General features: G+C 48.5%; 10 protein-coding genes across 10 annotated transcripts; 6 read left to right on the forward strand and 4 right to left on the reverse strand.

The window, feature by feature from the left end:
* The first annotated feature begins 2,850 nt into the window (after window positions 1-2,850).
* Window positions 2,851-4,313, forward strand: EDB91DRAFT_796292 (uncharacterized protein). Its single transcript, XM_041328425.1, has 5 exons — window positions 2,851-2,991; window positions 3,055-3,401; window positions 3,459-3,650; window positions 3,705-3,807; window positions 3,864-4,313. Exons 2-5 carry the CDS (start codon window positions 3,087-3,089, stop codon window positions 4,058-4,060), a joined length of 807 nt encoding a protein of 268 aa, XP_041172906.1. The 5' UTR covers window positions 2,851-2,991; window positions 3,055-3,086; the 3' UTR covers window positions 4,061-4,313.
* Window positions 4,314-4,355: 42 nt separating this feature from the next.
* On the forward strand, window positions 4,356-5,646 carry EDB91DRAFT_1158122 (uncharacterized protein). The gene is made up of 4 exons (XM_041319694.1): window positions 4,356-4,586; window positions 4,660-4,970; window positions 5,025-5,127; window positions 5,188-5,646. The coding sequence occupies exons 2-4, from the start codon at window positions 4,788-4,790 to the stop codon at window positions 5,322-5,324; spliced, it is 423 nt and encodes a 140-aa protein (XP_041172907.1). The 5' UTR covers window positions 4,356-4,586; window positions 4,660-4,787; the 3' UTR covers window positions 5,325-5,646.
* A 1,466-nt stretch (window positions 5,647-7,112) lies between these two features.
* EDB91DRAFT_1158123 (uncharacterized protein) lies at window positions 7,113-8,356 on the reverse strand. The gene is made up of 4 exons (XM_041319695.1): window positions 8,250-8,356; window positions 8,078-8,182; window positions 7,229-8,027; window positions 7,113-7,173 (listed from the first exon to the last, which is right to left on the reverse strand). The coding sequence occupies exon 3, from the start codon at window positions 7,955-7,957 to the stop codon at window positions 7,274-7,276; it is 684 nt and encodes a 227-aa protein (XP_041172908.1). The 5' UTR covers window positions 7,958-8,027; window positions 8,078-8,182; window positions 8,250-8,356; the 3' UTR covers window positions 7,113-7,173; window positions 7,229-7,273.
* A 771-nt stretch (window positions 8,357-9,127) lies between these two features.
* Window positions 9,128-10,313, reverse strand: EDB91DRAFT_1252806 (uncharacterized protein; the record flags this gene model as incomplete). Its single annotated transcript, XM_041323560.1, has 5 exons — window positions 9,128-9,183; window positions 9,242-9,506; window positions 9,554-9,810; window positions 9,880-10,132; window positions 10,188-10,313. 5 exons carry the CDS (start codon window positions 10,311-10,313, stop codon window positions 9,128-9,130), a joined length of 957 nt encoding a protein of 318 aa, XP_041172909.1.
* A 1,118-nt stretch (window positions 10,314-11,431) lies between these two features.
* On the forward strand, window positions 11,432-13,442 carry EDB91DRAFT_796415 (FAD/NAD(P)-binding domain-containing protein). Its single transcript, XM_041328426.1, has 3 exons — window positions 11,432-11,882; window positions 11,935-12,391; window positions 12,446-13,442. The coding sequence occupies exons 1-3, from the start codon at window positions 11,743-11,745 to the stop codon at window positions 13,250-13,252; spliced, it is 1,404 nt and encodes a 467-aa protein (XP_041172910.1). The 5' UTR covers window positions 11,432-11,742; the 3' UTR covers window positions 13,253-13,442.
* A 51-nt stretch (window positions 13,443-13,493) lies between these two features.
* Window positions 13,494-19,964, reverse strand: EDB91DRAFT_1349728 (uncharacterized protein). Its single transcript, XM_041326032.1, has 17 exons — window positions 19,545-19,964; window positions 19,349-19,493; window positions 19,176-19,291; window positions 18,732-19,125; window positions 18,563-18,681; window positions 18,398-18,511; window positions 18,179-18,345; window positions 18,070-18,120; window positions 17,825-18,020; window positions 17,617-17,772; window positions 16,526-17,568; window positions 16,411-16,461; window positions 16,166-16,361; window positions 15,958-16,113; window positions 15,460-15,908; window positions 14,500-15,387; window positions 13,494-14,397 (listed from the first exon to the last, which is right to left on the reverse strand). The coding sequence occupies exons 1-17, from the start codon at window positions 19,609-19,611 to the stop codon at window positions 13,633-13,635; spliced, it is 5,073 nt and encodes a 1,690-aa protein (XP_041172911.1). The 5' UTR covers window positions 19,612-19,964; the 3' UTR covers window positions 13,494-13,632.
* Window positions 19,965-20,849: 885 nt separating this feature from the next.
* On the forward strand, window positions 20,850-21,050 carry EDB91DRAFT_1031383 (uncharacterized protein; the record flags this gene model as incomplete). Its single annotated transcript, XM_041312729.1, has 1 exon — window positions 20,850-21,050. A coding segment is annotated over one exon (201 nt), but the record flags the coding sequence as incomplete, so codon positions are not given.
* An 82-nt stretch (window positions 21,051-21,132) lies between these two features.
* Window positions 21,133-21,348, forward strand: EDB91DRAFT_1059641 (uncharacterized protein; the record flags this gene model as incomplete). The annotated part of the gene is made up of 1 exon (XM_041314268.1): window positions 21,133-21,348. A coding segment is annotated over one exon (216 nt), but the record flags the coding sequence as incomplete, so codon positions are not given.
* Window positions 21,349-22,658: 1,310 nt separating this feature from the next.
* Window positions 22,659-25,558, reverse strand: EDB91DRAFT_1252809 (uncharacterized protein; the record flags this gene model as incomplete). Its single annotated transcript, XM_041323561.1, has 11 exons — window positions 22,659-22,846; window positions 22,902-22,983; window positions 23,373-23,978; window positions 24,037-24,122; window positions 24,172-24,487; window positions 24,536-24,658; window positions 24,707-24,730; window positions 24,782-24,967; window positions 24,993-25,144; window positions 25,194-25,371; window positions 25,421-25,558. The coding sequence occupies 11 exons, from the start codon at window positions 25,556-25,558 to the stop codon at window positions 22,659-22,661; spliced, it is 2,079 nt and encodes a 692-aa protein (XP_041172914.1).
* Window positions 25,559-25,692: 134 nt separating this feature from the next.
* EDB91DRAFT_1252810 (uncharacterized protein) lies at window positions 25,693-26,003 on the forward strand (the record flags this gene model as incomplete). The annotated part of the gene is made up of 3 exons (XM_041323562.1): window positions 25,693-25,723; window positions 25,772-25,870; window positions 25,921-26,003. The coding sequence occupies 3 exons, from the start codon at window positions 25,693-25,695 to the stop codon at window positions 26,001-26,003; spliced, it is 213 nt and encodes a 70-aa protein (XP_041172915.1).
* Between the last annotated feature and the right edge of the window lie 1,915 nt (window positions 26,004-27,918).

Raw genomic sequence — 27,918 nt, forward strand, 5'->3', positions numbered from 1 at the left:
TATGCAATTGTTCCGCTGGGTTCCGCCTGGTTCCGTGTAGTGGACGGGTCAGGGAAGATGCGGATGGGTAGCGGAACGCACGGGAAAATGGTGGGAAGGCATGGGAAATATGTGGGATACGGGCCTACAGTGGGGACGTTCCCCACAGCGGAATAGAGGGGATGGATGCAAGAGTGTGGGGTCTAGCTCTGATGCACGGGAAGTCGGGGGAGTGGGGGAACGGGGGAACGGGGGAACGGGGGAACGGGGGAACGGGGGAACGGGGGATTGGAGGATTGGAGGATTGGAGGATGGCTGACCTAGGGAGTCAATCCCCTAGGCGGCTTTAACAGGAGTTGACTAGGATCAGGCCCAAGTCAGAGAACAGGAGAGCAGGGCTTAGAAAAGGTAATATTCAGACTGAGTATCTACAGACAAATGTATATATGTTTATATACTCTAAGTGATGAGCATAGCATAGCAGAAGGCTATGTGCTGAGTGTACAGGATTACCAGAGGATGACTGAGACATACGAGAATAAGGCTCAGAGAACAGTATGTACGCGACAGATCAATAATCGCTAGGGTATAGGATTTACCAGTGATCCAAAAAGCGGAACTATGATACTAAATGGGGACAGGACCAGTTGAGTGGTTCCTAGTCCAGGAGTGGACCGGTGAGGTGGTCGGATGGACTAATAGTTGGGTGGGGGAATACGAGCGGAACTGAAGGATCCGCGCAGGTTGGAAAAGCGGAGGGAGTAGGAATAGGATCGGGTGGACCGATAGGGTGGAGGAGTGGAACCCCAGATAGGGTCGGATGGAAGGGGTATGGGGTCGGAGGACATAGGGGTAGTGTCAGAAGAGCGGAACAGGGTCAGGCAGAGGTAGCAGGGCTAATCCTGCTGAGATGCACTTCGTGCATTGTCAGGGAAGGAGGAATGGAGCGGATGGGGAAACAGGGGGTCGGACCAGGGGTGGGGATGTTTACAGGTGGTATTGGAGGTGCTCAGATCTGGTATATGACAGTATTTGTGCATATAAATTTTTTTGAATATTTCCTGCTTACACGTATATTCATGTCTCTGTTAACGTTGTCATCTGGTATTCAGGAGCAGAAGATAGTCAGAGAAGTAGCAGGAAGTAGCTCACCTATGTGACATCTTGTGATATGTACAGCTAGGACCTCAGATAATACCTATAGAACCCAGATGCATGTCCGGACAGAAAGTAGGCCTGATGGCCATTTCCAGGTCCGGACAAAATTGGGAAAAATCAGTCTTCTCCCAGATACATGGTCCGGACATTGGTGGGGCATTTGGGATTCGGACCCAGATTGCGGTCTGGACATAGGAGTTAGCTCTCAGGGATTGAGCATCAGCCATTTAGACTAGGTGTGTGTTGTCTAGCGCAAAACTCACTGCTAGTTCGTCTCCGTCCAGGTGGCTACTTTTTGTGAGTGGTGACACATTTCAAGAATTCATTCAAATTTGTTGACCGCTACCAGTGTTAAGTTTGAAAAATATTGCAAGCTGCTCTGGCTTAGTCTCCCTTAGGCAGATCAAGTAGAATGAAGATAGTCGTTCTTTTTATATTATGGCTCTAGCTAGTATCATACTAGAACTGCATCCCAAGGTCCAACTTTTTTTCGCCAGCTACTCCTATAATCTCCTATTCAAATGAACATTATTGATCTAATCAACCCACTGCCCTTCATTGCTAGTCAATGGATCGGGCAAGGGAAAAAGTACGACATCAAAAATTTACCACACATTGTTCTCCAGGCCCGAGAAGCAGCATCAGCTATTCCTCCCACTGAACTCAGCCGCTTGCCGTCGCACAAGCTTTCTGTCGCTGAATTCATCAATTCTCCATTGCTGCCCCCCTCCTCGGTCATGGTTATGGTTCACGCTGATCAATGGTTCAGCAAAGATCGATAACATTTCTTACCTAGCTTTAGAACCAATTTCTTCGTTTCATTCAATGCGACTGGCAGCATTCCAGTGCTATCATCATGCACTCCTGTAGCCACATGACTTCCTCAGCATGCTAACCACTGCCCCCAAAGTCACCCCCGCAGGTATTGAAGTTCCAGCCGTTGATCTGCCACTGTTCGACGAACTTCTGAAGGCTAAGGGCCAGTTGGTTGAAGCAAGGAGACTGTTGATGAAGCGAAACGAGTTCAAGCCACTCAGGAGGAAGATATACATCAGTAGATTAATCTGTGTCTACAATATGCACATTTGCTCCAAAATATGTCTCGGAGTGAAAAAAAAACGCGTCCTACAGCAATCCTACAGCAATCCTACAGCAAAAACAGCGTTTTTTTTTCAACCTAGATCCCGTGTCCGGACAAAATTTACGATAAATTGTCCGGACATCTTTGGCTCCCTGGGGGATCTGGGGATTTATAGGCATTATCCGGGGTCCTGTATAGCCACGCTATCATACCAGAAATAGAACGGTCACCATTGATGTTACCGAAGGAATCAAAACCGCACGCCGAATTCCAATCACCATCGTCCCCTTGGGGCCCTAGCCAGACCAATCGAAGGAAGGCAGCTGAAGCCAGGCGTTCCCAATATTAAGGCCTAGAGAGACTTGATTGCTCTCAGACATCATGATGCTGGTCGATATGCTCCGTCTAGATCGCAATGTCAGTATTTTGATACGATCTGCACGCGAATTTGATGAATAGTAGTGATTTTAACATAGGACGATCAAGAACTTGCGAATCGCGACGTTGGTCTAAGCTGTACGCGCACGCGTCTTTGACACTTTTCGCACTTGAAAAGTGCTAGGTCTGTGCGCCATATAGTAGCTCTTCGAAAAATTACTTTGCCTCATACCCCGTCTCCCCAAGCACTCAGCTGCGCCCGGGCGAAGTGACACCAATTTGATTCTAACTACGTCACTCGTCAAACAGTACACAATTTCTCTTTTAGCATTTGAGGCAACATACCCCGCGTCCCGCGTCGTTCGAACCCCAAGCTCTTTACCTACAACGCTCAGGTAGATATCCCGTTCCCGCCGACTTCCCCTCACATTGCTTATTTATCTAGACCGCTTCTAAAGCTCAACAAGACCGTCGCTAGCCACCTCCGACCATGTCCAGTACAGATTCAGACAGCTTTGTCGATATTCCTCCTTCCCTTCTCGATCAAGCCAGCAACATCTCAAAAGACCTGACGACAACGGGTGACGTCCCACCTCACGGAGAGAGCGAAAAGAAGCTCCCAGATATGCCTGACGACTGGAAACGTCCCTCTGGTCCCCGCGCTCGATGTTTTACTACCCTCGCCTGGTTCATTCTTGGACAGCCTGTCAATCTTGAGGAAGTATGGCAGGAGGTGAGAAAGGAAAACGGCTGGAAGACGTATAACGACCGCTTGCGCCATACTATGGTGGGAATCACTGTGGGCGTGAGTATACCGTCCATTTCCATTCCGTCTTGCAGACTGACATGTCTGCTTTCGCAGCAAGGACTGGTTACGGTCGCGGATGTTGCATGCTTGCTGACTCCACCCATTCACAATTTCGATACCATTAGGAGCGGGATTTATCCGTTGCTTCTGATGGCGTCGGTCATCTATTCCATCGTAGGACTATGTTGCCAGTCGTTGTTTACGATATCCACCGTATTTGTGGAGGTAATTGAACTTTTCAAGGAGGTAGGCAATTTTCCGAAGTGTAGAGCTCTGTCATTGACCTAAATCCTCGTTCAGGAGAGAGGATCCAATTTGAGGGGACGCGATGTCATCATCCACGTCTGTCTCTTTCGCATGACGTCTCCTCTTCTCGCCTGGTCTTTGGCGTTGCTCACGGGCGGTAGGCACACCTCTTCGGTTTGGTTTTTTGGTGCTGACTTGTTACAATTTTACCAGGTCTCTCAATCATTGTTCTGTGCATGAATAGCTTTACCGCCCTTGCGGTGGTTGTCACGGTCGGCATACTCTTAGACGCGACTTTTACGAGGGACAAGCCAAGGATCAGGTTGTCGTGTTCAATATTTGGCGTTATGTGGTTAGCCATCATCCTACTTTACCTCGTACAAACTCGTAATACCCCTAGCGTTATTTGATGGGATACGTGTACCCATATGTCCTTTTTACTACTTCTTGTAGATGTTCAATCGATTTGTACGTTTCGGACCACAACCATGAGTAAGTGTTTAGTTTCCTCCTGCCAGCCGCGTCATTGATATCTTCAACGATCTGTAACCTTCCCCCCTTCCCCTTGCTTCCACCATGCATACTTATCATGCAATGCATCATTGCCACTTGTAGGCCCATGCTCTTAGGGCAGAAATTATGTATGCATAATGCGTGTTTGTATCGTGAGCCTGCTCTCGGCTACACTGAACGACGAAATGACAGGCGCACTTTGGGCATACTTGCAATGTCCAACAGCTACACTGACGCCGCGCGATTCCTGACCACTTGAAACCTCCCTCAGATCCTCTCGATCTGCGTTCTTTCACCATCATCTGCCGCCTCGCTCTCAAACAGCCTGATCTCGAGCAATTGTGGCAGGAGGTGAGAGAGGAAAACGGTTAGCAGACATATAACAAGCGCTTGCTCGACGCGATGGTGGGGATCAAAATGGGCGTGAGTATACCTTTCATTTCCATTCCACCTTACACGTGTAAGCACGCTGGCTTACCTGAGTTCCCATACTCAGTATATATACTGTCGCTGATACTGAAAGCTAAGCTTTCAGTATTCTACCTTTTGGTGTAACGGTTATGCGCGTGCGGCAGTCTGACCAAACTTACAACACGACTGACATGTCCGATTTCGCAGCGAGGAATGGTTGCCGTTGCGAGTCTTGCATGCTTGCTGTTTTCACCCGTTCAAAATCTTGACTCCATTTCTGGTGTGCTTTATCGGTTGCTGATACTCTTGCCGTTACTGCTGTCCGTCATGGGACTATCTTACCAGCGGGATTTAAAATTATGCTGCGCTAACATAGAAAAATATTACGATCAGGAGGTAGGAATTTTCCGAGGCGTAAAGCACTGTCATTGATCTGAATAAATCGCTCAGGGTCTGAAACCGCGTTTGAAGCGAGACGATGTCTTGTACCACATCAGCCTCTTCCCTGCGACGCAGGTGCTTCTTGCCTACTCTTTAGCGTGTCTCGCGGGAGGTAGGCATCCCTCTTTAGTTTGTATTTGATTTCCGTGTCCATCTATTGGAATTTTACCAGGTCTTTGTATGATTGTTATGGGCGTGAATGTCTTTACGTCCCTTGCGGTGGTTATCACGGTCGGCATACACTTGGACGCAGCTTTTACCGAGCGTGAGGCAGGGGACTTGACATTTTTGGCAGGTTGGATTGCGTAGTTCGGCATTTGGTTGGTTCACATCCTACGCAGTCTTAATACCCTTGGTGTTTTCTGGTGGAACTAGTACTAACTCTTTTTACCACTTCTTGTAGATTTTCAATCGATTTGTATACTTCGAACCACAAGTGCGCGTTCGGTCTCCTGCCAGCCGTGTCATTGACATTTTCGAAAAAGGAGAGCGAAAGTTGTCCTGGTGAAAATCTGAGCAGAAGTAAAAGAGGATAGGAAGTCCGTCCCAGATATAGCTAGTCAGGATGTACTGATAAAGAACCAAGACGAGTGGGAGGACAAGAACAAAACATATCGAAGATGAGCAGCAGGGATATACCGAATAGATAGACCGGCATCAACAGAATCGTGACATGACACAGGAATAGTCATCGATTTCACTTCAAAGCCTGCAGAGGGGAGATGCCGCAATACATGTTTTCCCAGGGCGAAGGCTCAAAACTTTCAGAAGGATATTCCTGGATATGATGTTCTGCACCGTCAGACGGAGCCATCGAATTCTGTACTTTGTGGTCTAGTAGGTTAACGTCGGGGACGACAATACGTTAAGTGACATGAACGTTATCGGCTCGAGATTTTGCACTAGTTGTACGCTCGCAATGATCGTTGATGGCATCTTCCGCCCATGCGGACAGTCGCCCAGATACTGTCTACATGCGAGGTAAAATACCGGGGAAGTCTCCGAGGGGATATACGAGCCTATGAATCACAACCAGTCGTCCTGATTAACGCACCGAATCAGAGTAAGAACTGAGATGGATGTTTGTATCATGTCTGTGTATCTTGACTCTTGAGGAACAGTTGTTATCGTCTGGCGCTTTCAGGAGCAGACAGTCAGAGAAGTAACTCACCTAGGTGCAGCCGCGCTGTCACACCAGAAATAGAACAGTTACCATCCATGTTACCGAAGGATCCTAGTGTTCATCTCTAGCCATCAGTTTAACATCTGTCAGAAGAGAATGATGGTCGGATGTAAATGGTATTACCTATCGAGCAGTTCAGTTGCATGCAGACGGCAACACATGTTTTCCAAAGTCGAAGACTCAAAAATTTCGGGAAGAATGCGGCGTTATGTATCGTTAGAGCTGAGAGCAAAGACAAGCATCAAATTCTATAGAGAAAGTCAAACTCCAATGAAACAAAACAAGCTGAAAAGTCAACTTAAATTCGCCGAAGGAGAGACGCCCAGCTGGCAGATCTAGAAATCCAAGAATACGTCAGGCAACATGAAAGGGCAAGGCGTGATGCAAAGCGCACGGTGCAGTGGCTAAGCCTAGAAGGAAAAGGATGGGGAATGCAGCGATCGTTCAATAGTTGAACTTCCCCCGGTGTAGAGCGGTGATTCGAACTTATGACGCCGCCATACTTTGAGGCTCGCTGGTCATTTTGGGTGGATATTGAGAGATGTTGATGTCGAAGCCAAAAGTCGTGTTCTAGTTCCAAAGACGCTTTTCCCGGCGTCCCTCGATAATAAATTTCAGACAGGAGGAACTGGAAAACCTACTAAGAGAGGATACAAGTCCTGAAAATCAGTCACAAACGGCACGAAACGAAAAAGGGTGAACGTACCTTGAATACCCCCGAACTTCTTGATACATGATGCATAGCCATGAAAACACATTACACAACCTATAGTGATATCACAGTCTTTCACTGGAAATTGTCGCCTTACCCAAGGGAAAGTTATCGCAAGCGGAACGAACCAGGGGATGCAATCGGCCCGACAGAATGCCGGCACACAAATGACGCGCGCTTTCCTGCGTTGTCTGAGAGAAGATAACGAAGAGAACAATACTGTATTGGGTAGCGTCCGTAAGATGTATGTACTAATATGCAAACTAACATAGGTGGCTATGAGCAATTAAACTTGAAGGTGAGAAGCTGTTAACGAACCAAAACAAATACATCGACAGGCAAAAGACTCCCGCGTCGAGATGGTTAATGATGTGCGCGCTTTGCTTTAACCGAAGGCCTTTGTATCCCGTCCCCCTCCCCATCCTCTTCGGCTTTGCGTTTCATTGCACCTGCGATGGATGAACCACTGGGGTGAGATGGGACGGGAGCATCTTCGCCACTCTCCTCATCACTCTCCTCGCTATTCTCTTCGCCATCCTCCTCGTCACTCCCATCCCCATTCACCGCTATCTCCACTTCCTCAGCATCCATGTCCATGCCTAGCCTACTCATTTCCGCGTCACTCAAGCCTTTGGGATGGCTCTCATCCACCTGCTTTTTCCCGATGTAAACCAAGTACCAGGGGGAGCAACCTGACCATCCCAATTCATAACTGAACTCCACGAATGGATGTCCATTATCGTCTCGAACTTCGAGGGCGGTAAGCATGTGGGCCTCATCTGAAGTGATTTGCTCAATTTTATCGACAGGTTTGGCGTCTTTACGTAGCGTCGACATGCAAAGAGCCCAGCAATTCGGAATTTTGTCGCCCTTGCCATGCCTTGAAACCTGGTGCTTCACAGCGAGTCCCTTGAACGAGCCCGTGATATTGCCAAACGAGGCAGAGCCGTGGATATTGTTAAGAGTGTCCGCCTCCAGCTTAGAGTCCCCGTCATAAGTCAGCGTGAGCCAGCCGTCATATTCGTCAGGGTCTGACTCCTCCTCCATCTCGTTGCTCTACCAGACAAAGTAATACTTTCCGCAGAGTCTTGGCAGAAACGGGATTCAAGGCTGTTTCCTAAGGTGGTGTCATAATTTTTCTAGCTCTCGAAATTGTTGAAGACTTACCACTCCGTCTACTACGCGTTCATATTGGGAAGACCAATATTTTGGTCGGGCAATATCATCCTCGTCGCCGCAGCCGCCGCACATGGTCGATGTCACGGTATATTGCTAAGTGATGATTGCAAAAAACACCTTCAAGTTTGATTGGAGGGTGTTTGTGTATATTTGTGCATACCCAAAATCTGTTCCAAGACATACAGAATCATATCTGTGCACCTTGAGGAACACCTGTTGTCGTCTGGCGTTTTCAGGAGCGGAGGATAGTCAGAGCCTAGTATAGCTACGTGCTGCCAGCTTCCAGCGCTGTCACACCAGAAATAGAACGGTTACCATTCATGTTACCGAAGGCCCCGAATTCCGATCATCTCCATCTCCATCTCGAGTCTCCATACACTTAGCCCAGACCAATTGAAGGAAGACAGTCGCCCCTTTGTATTAAGGTCTAGACCATACTTGAGATCTAGAGAGACTTGTTCAACATCAAAGATTCTTATGCGGTATCATACATGCTGATCGGTATGATAGAATAAATAGTAAATTCATGCCGGTTCGCCAGCTGCAGACGTGCAACACGTTCGATGTATCATATGATAAGAGCAATATATTAATGTTCGTGCATCACGTGCTGGACAAGTATGGATGTTCATTCTACTCACCATCATGAAGTTAGAAGAGCCAAGAGGTCGAGATCAGCACCGAGTACTTTGTCTCTTGCAGGCTCAGCCCGGCAGCTCTCAGCATACTAGTAAGGAGGATCGCAAAGAAGCCGTCGATTGGAGCGATGAAACCCAATGAAACCTTCTAATTCTTGAATCTTCTGTAGTGCCTTCTACATACGTGTCATAACGTTGTTAGTCACAGCGACTTCAAGGTAGTACCTTGGACTGCAGTGACGACCGTGCTCAACAAGCTTTTGCTACGTCTATGATAGCATTGAGCGGTAGGTAGCGGGTTCTGCCATGAATATGGCCTTACACACGACTTATCAAATACGAGGATCGAAGAGTGTCCAAGAGGATATCAGAGCTCCCGAAACAACACTGACAAAGTTACTCAAGGTATCGTCTCTTGAGCATCGTAATAACACATTTCCTCTTGGATAAATGTATCTACAGATAGCGGTGGGGCCATCAGCATTTGAAAAGAATACAAATAGTTCGTGCCCACCGCTTTCAGAGTCATCGAGCGCACAGGCATTTTTAATGGCCAGTGTATACACTTCTACCTCAGCTCGGGCGCGACGCGTGTTCACTTGCAGAAGATGTACCTCCGACAGCATATTGCGCTGGGGAATATGATCACTGTTAATATCAAGGTATACTGGTATTAGCCCTGCCTGACTGGTCAGTTCCGCACCGCGCGCCTCGTCAAAGGCCTTTTGGACGTCAGGGGTGACCCATATACTCAACAGGGGGATCGAGGGACCAATGAACTTTAGAAAGTCAGTAAGATGGAAGCCAAGTAGATTAATGATAGTACTGACAAGGGATGTTCGTTTGTCGTGGAGCGCAAGAGCAGAGTGACTGAGGGCCGCAGGAATAGATCTAGAGCCTTTCGGGCGCGAGGCCTTTTAATCTTTGCATTTATGATCTTTGAAAGTGCTTTAGCTGGGATGGGGGTGTCTAGTTCGAGTCCCTTCAACCACCCTTTACATCTCTTTTGCAAAGCTACCGAACAGATCATAGGTGCAACAATCGAGGTCGCTGAGAAAGACCCGACGCCGTGATTGAGTTGAACTGTAATAGAATGCATTGCTAAGAACGTGTCAGACCACTCGTTCGTGTAGCACAGTAAAAGAATCTTACGTGCAATGGACCAGTGCTGTTCAATGTGTTCTATAGCCTGACTGTACAGAGGCACTTCCATCTGACATTGAGCCCACTTCGCTTCCATGAAGGTTCGCTCTGCGATCCCACGCCTTTCGTGGCCCCCACTAGTGCTTTGCAAGGATTCCTCGTTCTGCGCTTCCACGATACGCAGCCCAACTATTTGCCAAAGATCACCAGGATAGACTCGACCTACGAGCAAGATGTATAGAAAGTATAATTCAGTTCGGAGCTGCATGAAAAACTTTCGGATGCGCACACAGACGCTTCAGAAATTAGGGACTGACCATCTCCATTGGTATGAGCTTGATGTAGAAAGCCAACCATTCAGGGCCTAGTGTGTTTGAGAGTTGCAGTAAGCCAGTAAGAGCAGTCGAGAAGTCGAACGGTGGAAGACTGGAGGGGGCCAACATCTCGCTTGAAGAATTAGAAGGAGCAGCTGTCTTCCTGCTTTTATAGATCTGGCTATACTAGTCGTAGGGATACCGCGGTTTGTTGACCCGATTTGGACTGATTGAATGCTGGTAGCGGGCTCTGAGACACTAGTACGTACCACGGATGGCGATCAGGATTCTGGCCGCATCAGGATCCTATGGCGTTCATTTCTCGCCGCCAAGGGTCTCTGGCCGATGGCGCATTCTGGCGTATCGATGGCCATCAGTTAGTCATAAGAGAACGTAAACGGTACCTATAGCTAAGGCATGCTGACGGCAGATGGGCCACAACACATGTTTTCCAAAATCGAGGGCTCAAAACTTTGAAGGATATGATGTTCTTGTATCGTCAGAGTTCAAAGACAGAGCCATCGAGAAAGTCAAACTCCGATGGAACAAAACAAACTGAAAATTCCCCATGTTTCATAACTGCGCTTTGTGGTCTAGTAGGTTAATGTTGGGAACGAGAATAAGTTAAGAACGTTAGCGGCTCGAAATTTTGCACTGGTCGCACGCTCGCAATGACACCCGCCCATGAGGACAGTTGCCCGGATACCCTGCCTACCGTCAGTTTCATCGCCGCAAAAACCAAAGACCACATCACTAACGTGTGTCAATCGAGGTCATGCTCGTGTCATATACCGGGGAAGTCTCCGAGAGGATATACGAGTCCACGAAACAAAACCGGTCGTCCTGATCAAAATGCCACAGAGCATATCTGTTGTCCTCCTTGAATCTGAACTACCAGTTAACCAAGACCATGAAATGTTTGGAACCTACCAATGAAGCGTTTTGAAGATTGGCAGGTGAAAGCAAGAATGATGATAGAGCCGTAGATCTCATGTGTAGCACAGGCCTGAATATCGTCCCCTCCACAACATTTAAATGTGTAGTATTGAAAGTTATTGCGTTGGGCCACGGTAGTTGTGGCGTTGGCTATTTAGCGTGCGAAGCTCGAAGGCAACGACACAGAGAGAAGAATGCTTTCGGTCGAATGACAGGGTAAAAGTCTGGGATTCGGGGGTCCAGAGAACACTAAGGTAACTCTAGTACTCCGACTCGTATATAAGTAAGTACGGCTAGGCTAAATGAGGCTCGGGATAAACAGGGAGTAATCTAATGAGATAAGGAGTAGCTAAGTTACCCATATTGAATAAATAAGACCGTTACAGTAGTGTTCTACTTCTAAAGACGCTTTCCCTGGCGTCCTGCGATAATAATCAACACAGGAGGGCTCGACAACCCACTAACAGATGATACAAGTCCTGAAAAATCAGTCACGAACGACACGAAATGGAGAAGGATGAACGTACCTTGAATAATCTCCGAGCTTCTCGATGCATGATGCATAGCCCTGAAAACACATTACACAACCGATTGAACCTATAGCTGGTTCGCTGAACCTCCAATGACCCAACTTGATCCCAAGAAACTGCTCATAATCGGTGGAGGACCATGCGGGCTCATAACACTCCGTAACTGTCTTCACCGTGGGACATTCACTAAAGTCCAGCTCGTCGAAAGACAAAACGACATAGGCGGCGTCTGGTAAGTAGTACATCTATCGATATCACTCCAGCTCACACCATAACCCTTGAAGGTATCAAAACAATGTCTCCGATCATCGCCCGTGCTGGTCCACCCCCGCATACCCTGGTCTCACAGGAAACGTCATACCCGAATTTCTCTCCTTCTCAGAATACCCTTTTCCAGCGCCTCCCAGGGAACATCAGCCATTCCCTACGTTAGCAGAGACGAATGCTTATCTTAAGGACTTTACGCGCCCGTTTTTTGAAAACGGGCATATCCGTCTGAGCTTCGAGGTTATCGGAGTGGAAGAGTTGGAGGTCGGTGGATGGATGGTGCGCATGAAGGATTGGAATCAAGGCGGCATCGTACTGGAAGAGACTTGGGATGCGGTAGTTATCACCACCGTATGGTTCGATAACCCGTATTTTCCAGACATACCGGGCCTTCAAGAACTGCAGCAGCAGCAACCTAGCAAAGTCCAGCACGCCATGAACTGGACGGGTCCGCATGCAGACTACGAAGAAAAGGTAAATTTCGTCTCTCCTCACATCCTATGAAAACTAACACGATCTCGATTCCAGCGTGTCCTCGTCATCGGAAATGCAAACTCTGCAAACGAAATAGCCGCTCAGCTCGCGCCCATAGTTCAAACGCCAATATACAGATCCACTCGCCGAATCTCTGTATTCCCCTCCTTACCCGACACGCGCATCCAAGACATCGGCCCTATATCCCGCTACTCCAGCACCAACGATAAAATCACCGCGCACGTCCAAGACGGAACCATCATCGAAGACGTCGACATCGTTATATTCGGAACAGGATACTATCCGCATGTACCCTACCTCCGCGTTCTCCACCCAGACTTAAATCCAGATCACACTGGTGCTCGTACCCTTGTATCATTGACATCCCGCACAATAACGCCAACGCGCATCCCCTCCCTCCACAACCAAATCCTGTACGCGCACAATCCCACCCTCGCATTTATAGGCGCACCCACCTCATTCATCCCCTTCACCCTCTCAGACCTCACCAGCACCTGGCTCGCACTCACATGGTCCGGGCTCATACCCATACCCACCACACCTGATGAAAGACTCGCATACGAACGAGAACGCATCCACACGCTCGAGAAACAACGCTCAGAAACCGATAATCCTTCCGATTTGATCAACTTTCATTTTTTGGGACGGTATGAGATGGGGTATGCGAGGGAGATCAGGGGGGATGTTGTTAGGGCAAGGCCGGGATTGGGGGAAGTGCTTGCCAGGTGGGATGATGACCAGGACGAGAGGCGGTTCGTGATGTATGCTAAGAAGATGGAGAGTTTGTATGTTTCTGCGGGCGTCGAGAGACCGATACCGAAAGATGCTGATGCGATGTAATTTGTTTGAGAGTGTTGACGTGACGTAGACCGAGCTATTGCTGCGACAGGTGTCCTCCCGCACATGCATTTCAAGGATGACATATTGTGCATGGAAGGTGAGTAAAACAATGACGAGAGCGACTGACCAGGGATGTACTGTGACTGATAATACGATACATGAAGTGACTGGAGCGATACTAGTAATAGACATCCACAAACGACTTCTCAACTGGTGCTCTGAGCAATAATAATTCGATCATACAAATCGTGGTGGTTTGCTTTCCTGTTGTACTAAGTCAGCTTATAAGGATGCCTAAGGATATTGTTCCATATGTACAGGTAGTACTACTGTCAAGGTATGAATGCAGACGTCAGAGATTCCCGTCGAAATACACACAACTACACTATCTCTAGCGTCCTCACGTCCATCATATCACGAACACTAGCCATGTCCTTGACCTGTGCGATGATCTTGTTATCTGAGGCGATTCTCTTATACTCCCCACTCCGCTGTTGCGCTAGCAACAACGCGCCAAAAGGTTGTCCAAGACGAACGATCAACCTCAACCTTCGCTCGCTCGACCCTGAATCAAGCGGCTCATCTTCTCCAGAAGATTCGCTGTGCGATTCGTCCGATGGCGACTCGGACTCGGACTCTGACCGATCGTCTACGCTCTGTACATCGTCTGCAAGATCAGGCAGCTCGAGGTCAAAGCGATTCCACGGACGGACGAGTAAGAATGACTGTCGAGTAGATCTTGCCCTCGAGAACTGAACCAGCTTATCATCTGTGGTGATTAACATGTCTTGGAGCCCGTCCGCCTTGACTTCATAAGTGGGACATGTCTCCCGGTCTTCACTACGCCTCCGTTTGACTGCTGTCACAGGAAATGTGATGCAATGCAGATGCAGCCTGCGGTTCGCGAAACGAGGAGCGCCCATGCTGCCAAGCTGAGCATATAATGTCGAAGCAAGCTTCATAACAGCAGCATCATGATCTCGCAGCGATGAGACTGATGACTGTATTTTATCTTCAGATGGGAGTGGCAGCGTGCATGGTGGAAGATCGTAAGAGGCGATGTCAGCTGGTAAACAGCTGTTGAACTCGGATGCTTTTCCGACCCAATCCAGGATAATGATGTCGCCCGACTGAGCTATGATCTCCTACAAGAGCCGCCCAAGCGCATTTTCTTTCCCCTCGCCATAGATAACAGGTAAATGGATTTTGAAGATGCCAAACAATGAGTATGCTATGTCTTCCTGTACCGTGGTGATACGGCTCGACACCCATTGGAGTTTCTGTCGCGCGCCTGTCATCCCCGGACGGAAATTGACGAGGGACAGTGCATCTATGCCTGTTGAATCCTGCAACTCCCGCATGATAGTAACAGACTCCTTGTGGTTGGTAGAGTGGTCATAGCGGTAGGGGATCCACTTTGCATCGTAGAACAGAACAATTCTAGGAGCGAGGAATTCCTGAACAGTCCATCCTCGCATGTTCCAAGCGCTGTTTGCAAGTGTGCGAGATGTCGACCAAGGCGGAACATCCGACAAGTAGACAATTGTAAGAGCTGACTGGCGATACCAGACAAACATGGAGTTCACCGATCGCTGGACCTCGGCACTGTTGCTCTGGTCGATGCAGCATGTATCGCTCCACGCCCAGTGATACCCTGCATCACGAGTGACTTCGCAGAACTTCTGCAACTTCACCGTGGTTCCCATTGGATCCAACTCGTATATGACCTTGTTCTGAACGTCCTGCAGCAGCATCTCCTTACTTTCCCACCTATGTGATAACATGACCCAACTGAAGTACATCGCCACCACTTCTCTGATGGACTTCGTGTGGAGGGGCGCAGGAGTCATTGGTGATGTCAAGATTTCCTTGTACTCTGTGCTTTCTAAGAACGCGTTAATCTGTGCCTCTCGATTGTATAAACGCCCGGTGGAAGTGTTGAGTAGACGAAGCGGGGCATTTTCCAGTTGCGCGTCAATGGCTTTCCGAATATCTGTTTCGGATAGACTGGAGTGTATGGCAACCGCATCAAGCTCTTTGGCTAGGACATGGGGTTCGTCACGGAGGGCGACAGCTACATCGGTCGCCGGCAAGCAGGTAATCAAGAATTTGAAGCTAGGTGGGAGAAATTGTGCCTATTCCTTTAGGACAGAGACCATCTCTGTGCGTGAATTAATATCACCACATGCGTCGAGGGCGTCAATTACAATAAGTACAGGGCCGAAGCTCGTGAGCATTTGCGCCGATGTGAGGATGAAGTCGAACTGGGTGTGAATATGTGGGGAAGAGCCCATTGCTCGCTGTTTCATCTTGTTCCCGAGACAAGCCATAAACTCCGGGTCGTGATCTGCAAGATCGCGAGCGATCGTGCTAAAAAGATTGGTGGGTTTCCTCTGATCTTGACGTGTTCTGTCAAGGCAGTATGACGATCCTAGACGATATATGATGTCGAACTGGCGAGCTACAGCGTGGGCAACTGCGCTAGTCTCGGGTTCGTGAGGCCCGATCAGCAGATAGATTCCTTGATTGCTCTTTCCATTCACCCAGTCCAAAATCTCAGTGACATGGTTTCCGTCCAGTGGAATACCGCAACGTCTCTGCGCATGGTACGAAGCGCGAGTCGCGTAAGGCAGGGTGCCAAGATCTACGTTGGTAGCTGATCTGGATGAGCAATGCTGTCCCCCGACAACGGAGAACTACCTTACCAGTGTCTTTTAAGGCGTCCTTGATGCGAAAAACGACCGATTGAGTGTTGATAACAACTTTTTGCTCTAGAGCTGTCTTGATATTTCTGAAGGCAGTTTCATAGGCCTGGATGATTGCGTCGATGTCCAAGAGCACATTGGAGATGCTATGCTTCACTGAATAAATGTTAATTTAGGAACTGCATCATGCGTGATTTTGATGGCTTACATCCGCTTTTATGAATGGCATAGTCACGAATAAAGTATGCACACTCTATTGTTTGACGAGCGAGCAAGTTCACAGTCTCCGCTTGATTATGAAAACTGGACAAATCTGAGGCATTCGGTAGTAGGCCATAGCTCTCACACATAATGGACGCTAATCGTCGAATGCTGTCGTCACGAGCGAACTGCTGTTGTATAACCTACACATTCGATGAGTTTGCAACGAAAGCTCAAGGTGGGAATATAAACCTCGTGGCCTGCAGTCAGGACCATCAGTGCCATCCTGGTGTACGAGCAAGCCTACCATATGGAATTTAAAAAAAAGAATCAGCTCCGAGTGCTCGAGGTCAAGTTTTGATCATACCTCTGCGAAAGCGTCACCTATGTTAACAAAAGCAGTGATACGTGATACGAGGACCTCGAAGGTGCCTTCGGTTGGAGCAGTAGGATCGGAAGTGAATAAGCGAGCATTTGGTTCATCAAGTATTGGAGTGCATGATAGGACGCGACGCGGAGTCAAAGTGGCGTGTTGCTTAACGGTTTGCTTCAGGGACGTGTGCGTGACAGTCTGGAAATCGGCTTGATCGAAGGAAATAGACTTTTCTCTAGTCTCAACGTGTTTGAATGCGACGAACCCCTTTGATGACCCTGCATCCGTGTGTGAAGGGGAGAAATAATCGGACAGTGACAGCTCGGTCTGGATTGGAGGGGTGAGTGGACGAGGTTTAGTTCTGCCAGTGGTGAATCCATTGTCACGAAGTTGCCCAGTGACAGCCGCATCAAGCTCTTTGGCTAGGACATGGGGTTCGTCACGGAGGGCGATGGCTACATCAGTCTCCGAGAGGCAGGTAATCAGGAATTTGAAGCTAGGTGGGAGAAATTGTGCCTTTTCCTTTAGGACAGAGACCACCTCTGTGTGTGAATTAACATCACCACATGCGTCGAGGGCGTCGATTATAACAAGCACAGGACCAAAGCTCGTCAATTGTTGCGCCGATGTGAGGATGAAATTAAACTGCGTGGGAATATGTGGGGAAGAGGCTATTGCCCGCCGTTTCGTCATATCCCTGAGACAAGCCATGAACTCCGGGTCGTGATCTGCAAGATCGCGAGCGATCGTGCTAAAAATATTTGCGGGCTTTTTCTGACCTTGACGTGTTCTGTCAAGACAGTATGATGATCCTAGACGAGATATGTTGTCGAATTGGCGAGCTATGGCGTGGGCAATTGCGCTGGTCTCGAATCCGCGAGGCCCGATCAACAGATAGATTGCTTCACTGCTCTTGCCATTTACCCAGTCCGAAATCTCAGCGACATGGGTTTCCTCCAGTGGCATATCGTAAATCCTCTGCGAATGGTACGAAGCGCCAGTCGCATAAGGCAAGGCAGTAAGATCTACTTTGATAGCTGGGCTTGATAAGAAATGCTGTCCCCCGACAATGAATAACTACTTACCAAGGTCTTTCAAGGCGTCATGGATGCGAAAAATGACCAATTGAGTGTTGATAACAACTTTTTGCTCTAGAGCTATCTTGATTTGTCTGAAGACCGTTTCATATTTCTGGATGGTTGCGTCGATGTTCGAGAAAATATTGGTGATGCCATGCTTCACTGGACAACTGTTAATTCGGGAACTGCATCATGCTCGATTTCAATAGCTTACATCCGCTTTGATGAATGGCATAGTCACGAACAAAGTATGCGCACTCTAGTGTTTGACGAGCGAGCAAGTTTATGGTCTCCGCTTGAGCATCGAAGCTAGACAAATCCGGGGCATTCGATAGCAGGCCATGGCTCTCACACATGATGGACGCTAATTGTCGAATGCTGTCATCACGAGAGAGCTGCTGCTGTATAACCTGCACATTGGGTGAGTTTGCAACAAAAGGTCAAAGTGGAAATGCAAACCTCGTGACCTGCAGTCAGTACCATGAGTGCCATCTTGGTGTACGGATGGGCCTACCATGGAAAATAAATGAATAAGCTGTAAGTGCTCAAGGTCAAGTTCTAGTCATACCTCTCTGAAAGCGCGAGCGATTTTGACAAAAGTAGTGATCCGTGACAACAGGAGCTGGAACACATCTATTGTGGCATCAACTGAAACGACTTGCGCGGAGAGTGGCTCGGCGTCCCCTTGCACGCCCCCCTTCCGTGTGAGAGATGCCATCGCTGAGACAGCACGAACTATGTCGTCAATGTTGTGGGCTGTAATCCTTAGACTCTCTCGACGACGGACCTCCACCGTGTTCGTTTCCATGAAAGGACGAACTTCGCATTATCCGAAATGAAAGCTTTGTCTCCAGATTTTTTTGGCTATGCTTGTCGAAAACAACGAGCTGCCCATCACAGCCTGTACATGGAGGTAAACGATAGCAACAAATGCAAAATTTTGATCCCCTACATCCAGAGCTCTGCAGAAATGCACTAATTCGACCGCTCACCATTCCAATATACTCATCACTGTGAAGGTGGCGTCGGGCATAAACTTGGAGTGACAGCGAGGCTGTCTCCGGAATGTGACTAGTGCTAGTGAACAACGGTGGTGGATGGATTGTCAAGGTCTAACTTACAAAACGTATTTCTCGTTCCAGTATATCGAGCCACTCTCCCCAGTTTTTGAGCTGGTCACTTGAATAATATCCTCGACCGCCAGCTGGACAAAAAATTGGTTGTTGAATGCGACCATTCCAATCTTCGGCAGATGAGTCAAGACAATAGCTAGAAAATTAATGAAGAACAAGAAGGAAGTTTGGAACACGAGATACTTGCCTGAGACCTCCATAGCAATTGTAGTCGACGCTACTACACACGCGACCCCCTTGCCATCCATGATGTTGGGTTTTCCGTCGTCGAGCTGAGAGCCATCTGAGGTAGTTGATGTTAAAGATGCAACTTGAAACTCCATGCTTGCAGGAAGTTGGCGTGTTACGATCTCATCTGTGTACGAAATCGGTCGCCTGATAACTGTGATATGCAGATGAGTGACCGTCAACCAACAAGGTAATGCAACTGACAACCCTGTCGCAGTAAAGACTCTACATAATCCCTGATCACGCCTATAAACTGATCGTTATGAATACGGCGTCGCGCAAAGACCTTCAGCTGGATTAGAGAGTCCTTTTGGTAGCCACTTGACCACAAACACTATTTAGTATAGACAAGCAAGTAACCAAAGGGCTGCACTCACCAACGATACTCATTCTCCCATCGTAGTGAATGTCCTCTTTGTGTCTTTGTGACACTGCTTATCTTATCATCTACCTCAATCTGCACGAAGAAACGATCATCCCAGGATGCGAGCTCATTCTTTGGAAGGTGGTGAACGATGATATCTAAGAGGCGAATATGAGGGCTCAAAAGAGGAGGTCTGCCGCTTTACGGACTAGAGATACATAGCTGAGCCTTTGTCACTTCCGCTGCCTCTTCAGGAGGGAGTTTCCTCCTTGACATCCTGGAATTTCAACGTTGTAATATTTGGGCGCTAATTATCGTGGCGTCAGTCAGTGCCGATGGCGGGTTGTTTTTGCGATAGTCGCTCTGGAAATCCGACCCAAGTTGAGAAGAATGAGATGTTGAAGCAACTGAAGTACGCAGTTTCCCTAATGAACCCCACTGAGTGAAGCGCACACAAGAACTTGTACCAGGAGGACGTTTGCGCGTGTTAAAATTTGGGAAGACAGAATAAGGACGAGGAAAACAGGGTGTCAGTAAATGTAACTTTAACCGCTGCGTTACACATATAGATCAGTGGCTGGTAAATGCATGTCGTAGATTAAAAGGGCAAGTATGGAAATATGTGGTAGTACCGGATAGGCCCTTCGGAATTCGGCGTTAAACTGCTAGCTGAATTCGCGCACCTCAGGCAGCACTTCTCGGTGCCTATAAAGGGTCTCACAGACCCAGTTTCTATGTTATGGGAAACTGGTCTCTGAGACCCCCCCTCCCGCCATCTAATTATAGTTCGTGCTCTCGCATTCCCTCGCGGGCCTCCAGCACCTCCTTTAACCCTCTCAATCGGCCTCTAGGACCACTCAATACAGTACTTCCAGCCTCTCAAAGCCACTCCCTATAGTAGCCTCCCGCATCTCTCAGTAGGCCTCTCACAGGCAAGAAGCGCTACACTTTGTCCAGTGTCATGTGTACCTACTACTACTAGCATCATGGCTTTTACATAAGGGAAGTATTCAAATTGTCACGGTGTTGGAATAAGTCCCATGCTGGTACCATCCTGCATCCACGTGGTCTTAATACAGGTATACTGTATCATGTTAAATACAGTTACAATCTACTGGTAGCACATTCGCCACTCCCCAGCAAGAATGCACTGGGCAGACCAAGTATCATCCTCCACCTGGGGGCTCGGGAAACATTTTGTCAGTCCCTGCAAGTCTCGAGACCAGAGAAAAACTCAAACCTTCATCACTATCCCTGGTGCGGATGTCAAATGCCACCAGCTTGCCTTATGCATGCAAGCACTCATCAATCCAACCTCACCAGATGGTACTGCCACTACCGCACTCGATTCGAGCAGTTCTAACATTGATGTAACCATGGACATATTGAACAACGATAACGAATGGGTATATGAACCAGACCACAATACACCTGAACTTCATCTACCCTCTCTAAGTCAGTGTGACATACCACAGGTTTTGGAGACGCAGTCAATTGAGCCCCAGCGCCGCATCCTCCCTGACAAGACATCACGCAAGCTCTATGGAACTTGGATAGAAATAATCCCCACATTAATCGAACCTCTCTTGATGTATCTCGCAAGAACAGTTGGCCAGCCACTTGAGAAGTTGAATTCCACTATATCCGCATGCGCTACAAATTCATGCGCTCAAAAGCACACAACAATTGTTTGTCTCTTCTTTGACCATAAGTGTAGTCAGACTTGTCATCCAGGCTTACTACTACTCAACTTCAGGATTTGTCTCGACTGATGTCCTGAGCTGTGATTGCTCCACACTCCCACAAGTTCTCATACATCATGGCTTATTCCCCACTGTGCCCTTGCAGCCAAGGATAGCAGTGTCTCTTGAACTGCTGTCCTTTTATCGAGCCCTATTTGAACGTTCCTGTAACACCATCAATGCACTTGTAGCTGCATTGAAAACTCATTATACTCGACGAGGATTCCAATTAACAGACTCGCATGTAAGTCTATGGTTCAGATGCTCGTGATATTGTTAACTATCCGAGTTACAGGGAAACATCATTCAGGAACCTTTCAGAAGAAGTCTTGGAAGTGCCATTCAGTGGTATGATATCCTCCAGATTGAGATGGAGCGGAAGATTGAAGCAGCAATTCTGCAAGCTTGTGACCAAATCCGTGCCTCTTACGAGCCCTCACTTCCCTCTCATCATCCTCCAGCGACCTCTCACAAGCCTCCGGCGACCTCTCACGAGCCTCCATCGACCTCTCAAGACACTCAAGTTTCTACCTTACACAGGGCACATACTGCAGTCACTTTACCCTCGTATAAAACATACAGCCGAGGTTGAAATATCCCTGTTCTACACAGGCCACCTGATGTGGGCCCATCAATGTATCTTTGTGTTAAATACAGGTGGGCCGGTCTCAAGTGTGTATCTGATACAAACAGGGAGCCCATAGTATGTGGTGTAGTAGATAAGTGTAGACTTTTCTATTGACTTTGGTAGGTAGTGTATGAAGTATGTACCTGATACTGACAGGTGGGCCAGTCTCAAGTGTGTATCTGATACAAACAGTGGGCCCATAGTATGTAGTGCAGATAAGTGTAGACTTTTCTATTGATTTTGGTAGGTAGTGTATGAAGTATGTACCTGATACCAACAGGTGGGCCGATAGTCCAAAGTGTGGAGTTTGCTATTGCATTTGATAGGCAATATACAAGAGCTATATATGTATGTATATATATATGTATGATGGAAACAAGTGGGCCGAGTGGGCAGTGGTACTGATATATACAGATGGGCTGAAAGTGTTCATAGACTAGCTTCCATAATATACATGCCAAGACCACCTCGGTCAAAGGACATTCGGTCAAATATGATGGATGAGGGATTACCAGGAATCGATCCATAATATAAATGCCAAGACCACCCCAGTCAAATACACTTGGTCAAATACAACTCGGTCAACAGACATTTGGTCAAATATGATGGATGAGGGATCTACCAGGATCCGATGCATAAGATACATGCTAAGAGCACCTCGGTTAAATATGACATCGGTCAAAAGACACTCAGGGTAAATACGACTCGGTCAAATATGACTCGGTCAAAAGACACTTGGGTAAATATGACTCGGTCAAATATGACTCGGTCAAAAGACACTCGGTCAAGAGACATTCGGGTAAATATGACTCGGTCAAAAGACACTTGGGTAAATACGACTCGGTCAAATATGACTCGGTCAAAAGACACTCGGTCAAGAGACACTCGGGTAAATACGACTCGGTCAAATATGACTCGGTCAGAAGACATTGCTGCATGAAGCCATTCGGCAGTCACAGCACCTGCATGACGGTGCCATTAGGCAGGGTGGCATAGCCGTTCATAGGGATGTGGTAACTACTGAGTGGGACAGATACCGGAACGTGCTGAGACTCAGCCTTGAGACGCGCTGGTGAGCCAGTCTGATTGGACTGGGGAGGTTCTGCAGGAGGTGACATCTGCATGTCTGTCGGTTGATGTGCTGTGCCATTGAGAGTCGTGGTGGCGATGCCATTGGGTGGTGCAATCAGCCTGACCTGAGTCGCCATCTGGCGTAGGAGTGCCAGAATGGTTGCTGTTGGCTCCGTTCATGGAAGCGGCGGTGTGAGGAGGGGAGGACTGCTGAGCTGAAGACGATGGCAAGAAGATATCGGTGAATTGTACGAGTTGGTGAAGTTTCAGTTGCGTGGAATCTCATTGGCATGCGTGATGCGGCCACCGAGATTGGGCGATCGGTCATATGGAGTATAAATTGGTCAATTCTGAAAAGACAAGAAACTGAAGGATACCGTGCCAACTGCAACACATGACCGAAATACACTCTGCCGACATGCTGTCGGTACTTATATCACAGGAAAGAGAGTGAATATACATGGAATCAACGGCCAAACAATTGCATTTGAAAGTAAGTAATACAAGTCCGTGATATACTGGGGTAATTCTGCCAACGGACGCATGCTCTATGTACAACTATGTATTGAGCCGAATGATCAGGGGAGAGACTTTACGGCTGAAGCAGGTGATGTTCCAGCAGAATGGGGTCCAACTACAGCAGGAGCGGATGAAGGACCGGCATGTGCTGACACTGAGGATGCTTGGCCAGATGTGAATGTGTCGCCATGCATGTCAAGGCGACCGAAAGGGCGAGACGCTGAAGGGCCTGCAGCAGATGCTGAGGTAGCAACCGAAGGGCTGTACACACCGTTCAAGTACCTGATGCCCATTGCTTGCATCTGTGGGGTGGCTGAGGTAGCACCGAAGTTGCTCATCATTGGTGGTGGGAAGGATGGGTTGGCAATGGTCTGTGCCTCCCGAAGCTTCTCCACCAGGCTGGTCAGGCCATTGACAAGGTTGACAGTGGTGCCAAGATCGAACTGCATGGAGGAAAGCTTCGCATGCATCGAGGAGATCCGGGTTTCGCAGTCCTGCTGCACCGCATCGACCCTGGCAAGGGTATTCTGGTCAGTGACTTGCATGGCAGCGACCTTAGCAGCCAGGGAAACCACACATTCGTGGATGGCGCTGACGGTGGGTGGGAGAGATGCCGAAGGGAGGGAAACATCTCCGGCCGCAGGAGTTGCCAGTCGGAATGACGAAGTCATCGGAGTTGGGCTCTGCCCAATGATCAGCGGGGAAGTCATCCGCAGATGCGATTGCCCGAGGCTCATCGACAACGATCTTGTCGTCCGCTGTGGGCTCAACCAGGGCATCAGCAGTGGGCTCCATGTCAGCGTCATCATCACCTGTGATGGACACATCTAGAAGCAAAGGTTAGAGGACATTATCATAAAACAAATGTTTGCTTACCAGTAGCCTTGACACCCTCCACTTCAGACTCCATGATGGGAGTCGGTGGATGTGCCCGTGAGGTTGCTCTGGTTCTCCTGAGCGGACCATTGGACTTGGACCTCGGGGTTGCCATCAGGGGAACCTTCTTGGAGGCTGGTGCAGCCCTGGACCTCGGGTGTGCCATTGGCGCAGGAGTGTCGGAATCGACCGACATCGGTCGGTCACACTTCACCTTCATGAGGCTGCATTTGGTGCAGGACCTCATGACCTGCCCTTTCTTGCCGATGATGACAAGGCAAGGCTCATCGACACACCTCTTGCAAGGTGGATCGTACTATCACACTGTGAGTACTCGGTGACCGAGCAGAGATAGAAAACTCACAGTCTTAGCCCCAACATCAGCCTTGGCTAGTGGGCACCCTCTAATGGACTCGGCAACTTCCTTGGCCTTCTCCTTTCCTTTACCCTTCGCCGGCGTGCGACCGATGGCGTCCTCGGCATGCGTCTGAGAATTGTTGAGGGGTGATTGCTGGTGGGCAAAGGTAAATCTCACCTTCTTGACGCCTTTGGTCACGCCCTGTCCATGAGTCAGTGACGGTGTCGATATTGAATTCACCGAAGTGCTTACCTTGGACTTCGGCGGACCAGCCGGCTTTACAACCACAATGGTGCCTCCTGGCTGACCGTCCTCATCCTCGGTGTCAGAGACCAAGACTTTTGACAAGGGCCTTGAGACCTTGCGCTTCTTCCGGCCCATCTCAGCGCTTGGGCTGTCCTCTTGGGATCTCCGAGTCCCGTGGGCAGGCTGTTTGCCCTTGCCAGGTCATCGTGCCAGGCACAAGAAGATTGTGCTGGTGCCCGGCGGTAGGGAGCGATTCAATCAGAGGGACTGATATTGGTGCAGGGGCTGGGGCTGAGGCTGAAGCTGAAGCTGAAGCTGGAGCTGGGGCTGGCATGACTTGAGGTGCAGGTTCGGGTATGCCTCCTGCCACTGTCAAGATGTTGAGCTGTGAAGATAGACAGAATGACTGCCGACTTACCATATCCGACGGTCTTTGGGAAGAATGGGTGGGACTCCATCCGAGTATCTTTATCCCGGACCCGGGCCCACTGTGGGGCGATGCCTTTGTTCATGGTCGCTCTGACCTCGGCTGCAGCAGACAGCAGCAACGGCGAGATGACCGAGGCATTTCTGCCATGCTGCTGAAGGGCAGTGGACTGTGAAGGGTTGGTGAGCAAATTAGAACATCGGGAATCAGAAACTTACCACTAGCCGGGCAATTGCATGAGCTTGGTCAACGACCACGCTGCCATCTGCTTGATGAATTTTAATCTGGCGGAGTGCACGGCGCAAAGATGTGTCGGCGACCGCCAAAGCCTGGTTCGATTTGAGTGTTGAAGACATTGTACAGATGTAATAGTAAAAATGTAGAAGATAGGATGAGTGTTGACTCTGTTATATGGGGAACGACAGTATGTGGATGTGGATTTGACTTCACAAAAATGAAGTTCACAAATTGCGCTCATGTTGTCGGCAAAATGCCGTCTGCATCAGCAGTGGGTTATGAAGGTGAGTATCGGTCACGTACATTGCCATTCCACACTGACTATTTCTCAGCCAATTTTGACATGTGCTGGGGAGATTCGCCATTGGGCGGAGGTGATGTCCTTCGCACCAGTGGGACCACCGCACCAGCGATGAACTCGGTCAACTCAGGTTGGTCGGAAATCCTTTTTTGAGTTGCTGATACTGACAGTCTGGTGCAGCTGCTAACACACAGCAGTCGCCTGAGAGTCACTCCACTGGCACTCAGGCTTTCTATGACATTGTTATGACCAACGTCCCTTAACCTAACTAGTAGGTGTCTGGAGTTTGGATCGTCTGAAGAGGATAAAGCAAGGATAGATTGAGAGGGAACGTCTAGGCCTACGATGACGTAAGAACGAAGAGGTTAAGTCTAAGGAGTACTACTGACTACGACCTAAACTATATACTACTCTCTAAGCGGAGATATCTGAGTATGAAAGGTTGTGATATATCTATATACGGTCATAACATTGCACCTAGGGTATAGGGCGTCTTATCAACCAATCAACTACAAGAAGGAAAGGGTAAAGGGTTCATAGGGTTTAGGGGTATCGGTGATTAAGCAGGGTTCTCAGGGACTGCTTCTATTCAGGGTAAGTGGAGATGAAGAAGGGTGTGAGAGAGTTCTGTGACAAGAAGTCTCGAGCGGTAATTAAGGATCTCGATAAGAGATGGGATCTGGAGATGTATCAGGTACGATCGGATCTAAGGGTTCTCCAGGGTCTTCGGTAATGAGCATGCTTCTCTATGAGTGGCGCTTCTGTGATAGGGGTTCAGGGTTTAGCTGTGACTGTGCAACAGGTTCTTATGTAAGGGGTTCGGTAAATGACAGAGGTAACTCTTAACATGTCATGTGTAGGAAGTGAAGGTCTGCGATGTGAAAGGGTGATGACTCTTCGAGAGATAGCTCGTAAAGGACTCTCGGTTATGGTTCGATCATAGAGGCATGTAGATGCTTATGATGTAACCCGTTGCCTAATCATAGGACTTCTAAGGATGTGATGAGTTCGTATGTCTAGGGTTACGGATAAGATGGATGATGTCGATGTAGTATAGATGTGATGTAAAGATAGTGATCGTTAATTGGTTATCCATCTTATCTTATCAGGGATCTATCTAATCTAATCTTATCGGATAAGGTGACTTAGGGTTTTGATAATCGAAATTTAGATGCAGTTGGTAACATTCATGACAGACATGGGCTTTGGCTGTGGCTCACCGGATACATCTGTAGTACCGAGAGACGGCTCGCCGAGCTGACATGTTCGAAACCACCGAGGATTTGCTGCACTGAGCAACTCTGAGGCTGGAAAGCATCAATGCTTTAACAAGTACGTTCATATTTCAGCTCATCCTCACTGGCATCACATTGACCTGCACTTGACAGGAGATGACCTAGGACACACCTCGGCCATCGATGATGTCGCGTCTCCCCAAGATATTGTGCATGCCAACCGGGATTTGATATCAGGCATATCGGGATGCGCGCAACCGATTGATTGAAGCCGGCAAAGATGTTGTCAGGATGCAGCATCTGATGAACATGCAGCGCCAGATTGATGATCCACTGCATGTGTTGCTGCTGGCAATGAGGAAAATGGGCAGGGGACATTCCCCATTCCAGTAGTATATAAGACCAAGTACTGATACCAAAGGTTGTTAATAAATGACATGTATATACCAAGATCATTGAACAAATGAGATGTATATAGCGAGATGATTCATGGCCGAGGAGAAAGCTATACACAAATATCAGTCAAGTGATATATACCGAAGCCAGTCATACTGTGAGCAGCTGGCCGATGAACCCCATGAGACCGCCGACAACTACACATAGTCGGCATATCTCTTGGGCTTTTGCCGAGGTCTGGCGCCTAGTGAGTCGTCAACCTTACTTCTGGTGCGCTTTGCTGGTGCATCAGAGAGTGGGTATGCTGCTGATTGGGTAGCCCTAGTCTTCTTCGGCGACTGGTCTTGTGCCGCCAGTGAAGCATCTGCGGTAGCCCCTGTCTTCTTTGGCTGACCGGGCTTTGACCGACAGTGATGCATCCCCGGTAGCCCTAGTCTTGTTTGACACCCGGACCTTTGCTGCTGGGGGTGCCTGAATGTGTTCCAGACCCCGATGAGTAGAATGTGGGCCGAAACCACGGGCATGCTGTCCAGCATGATGAACTCTG

The sequence above is a fragment of the Suillus paluster genome, assembly GCF_016628075.1.
Source record: "Suillus paluster strain FC165 chromosome Unknown EDB91scaffold_73, whole genome shotgun sequence".
Classification (NCBI taxonomy): Eukaryota; Fungi; Basidiomycota; class Agaricomycetes; order Boletales; family Suillaceae; genus Suillus; species Suillus paluster.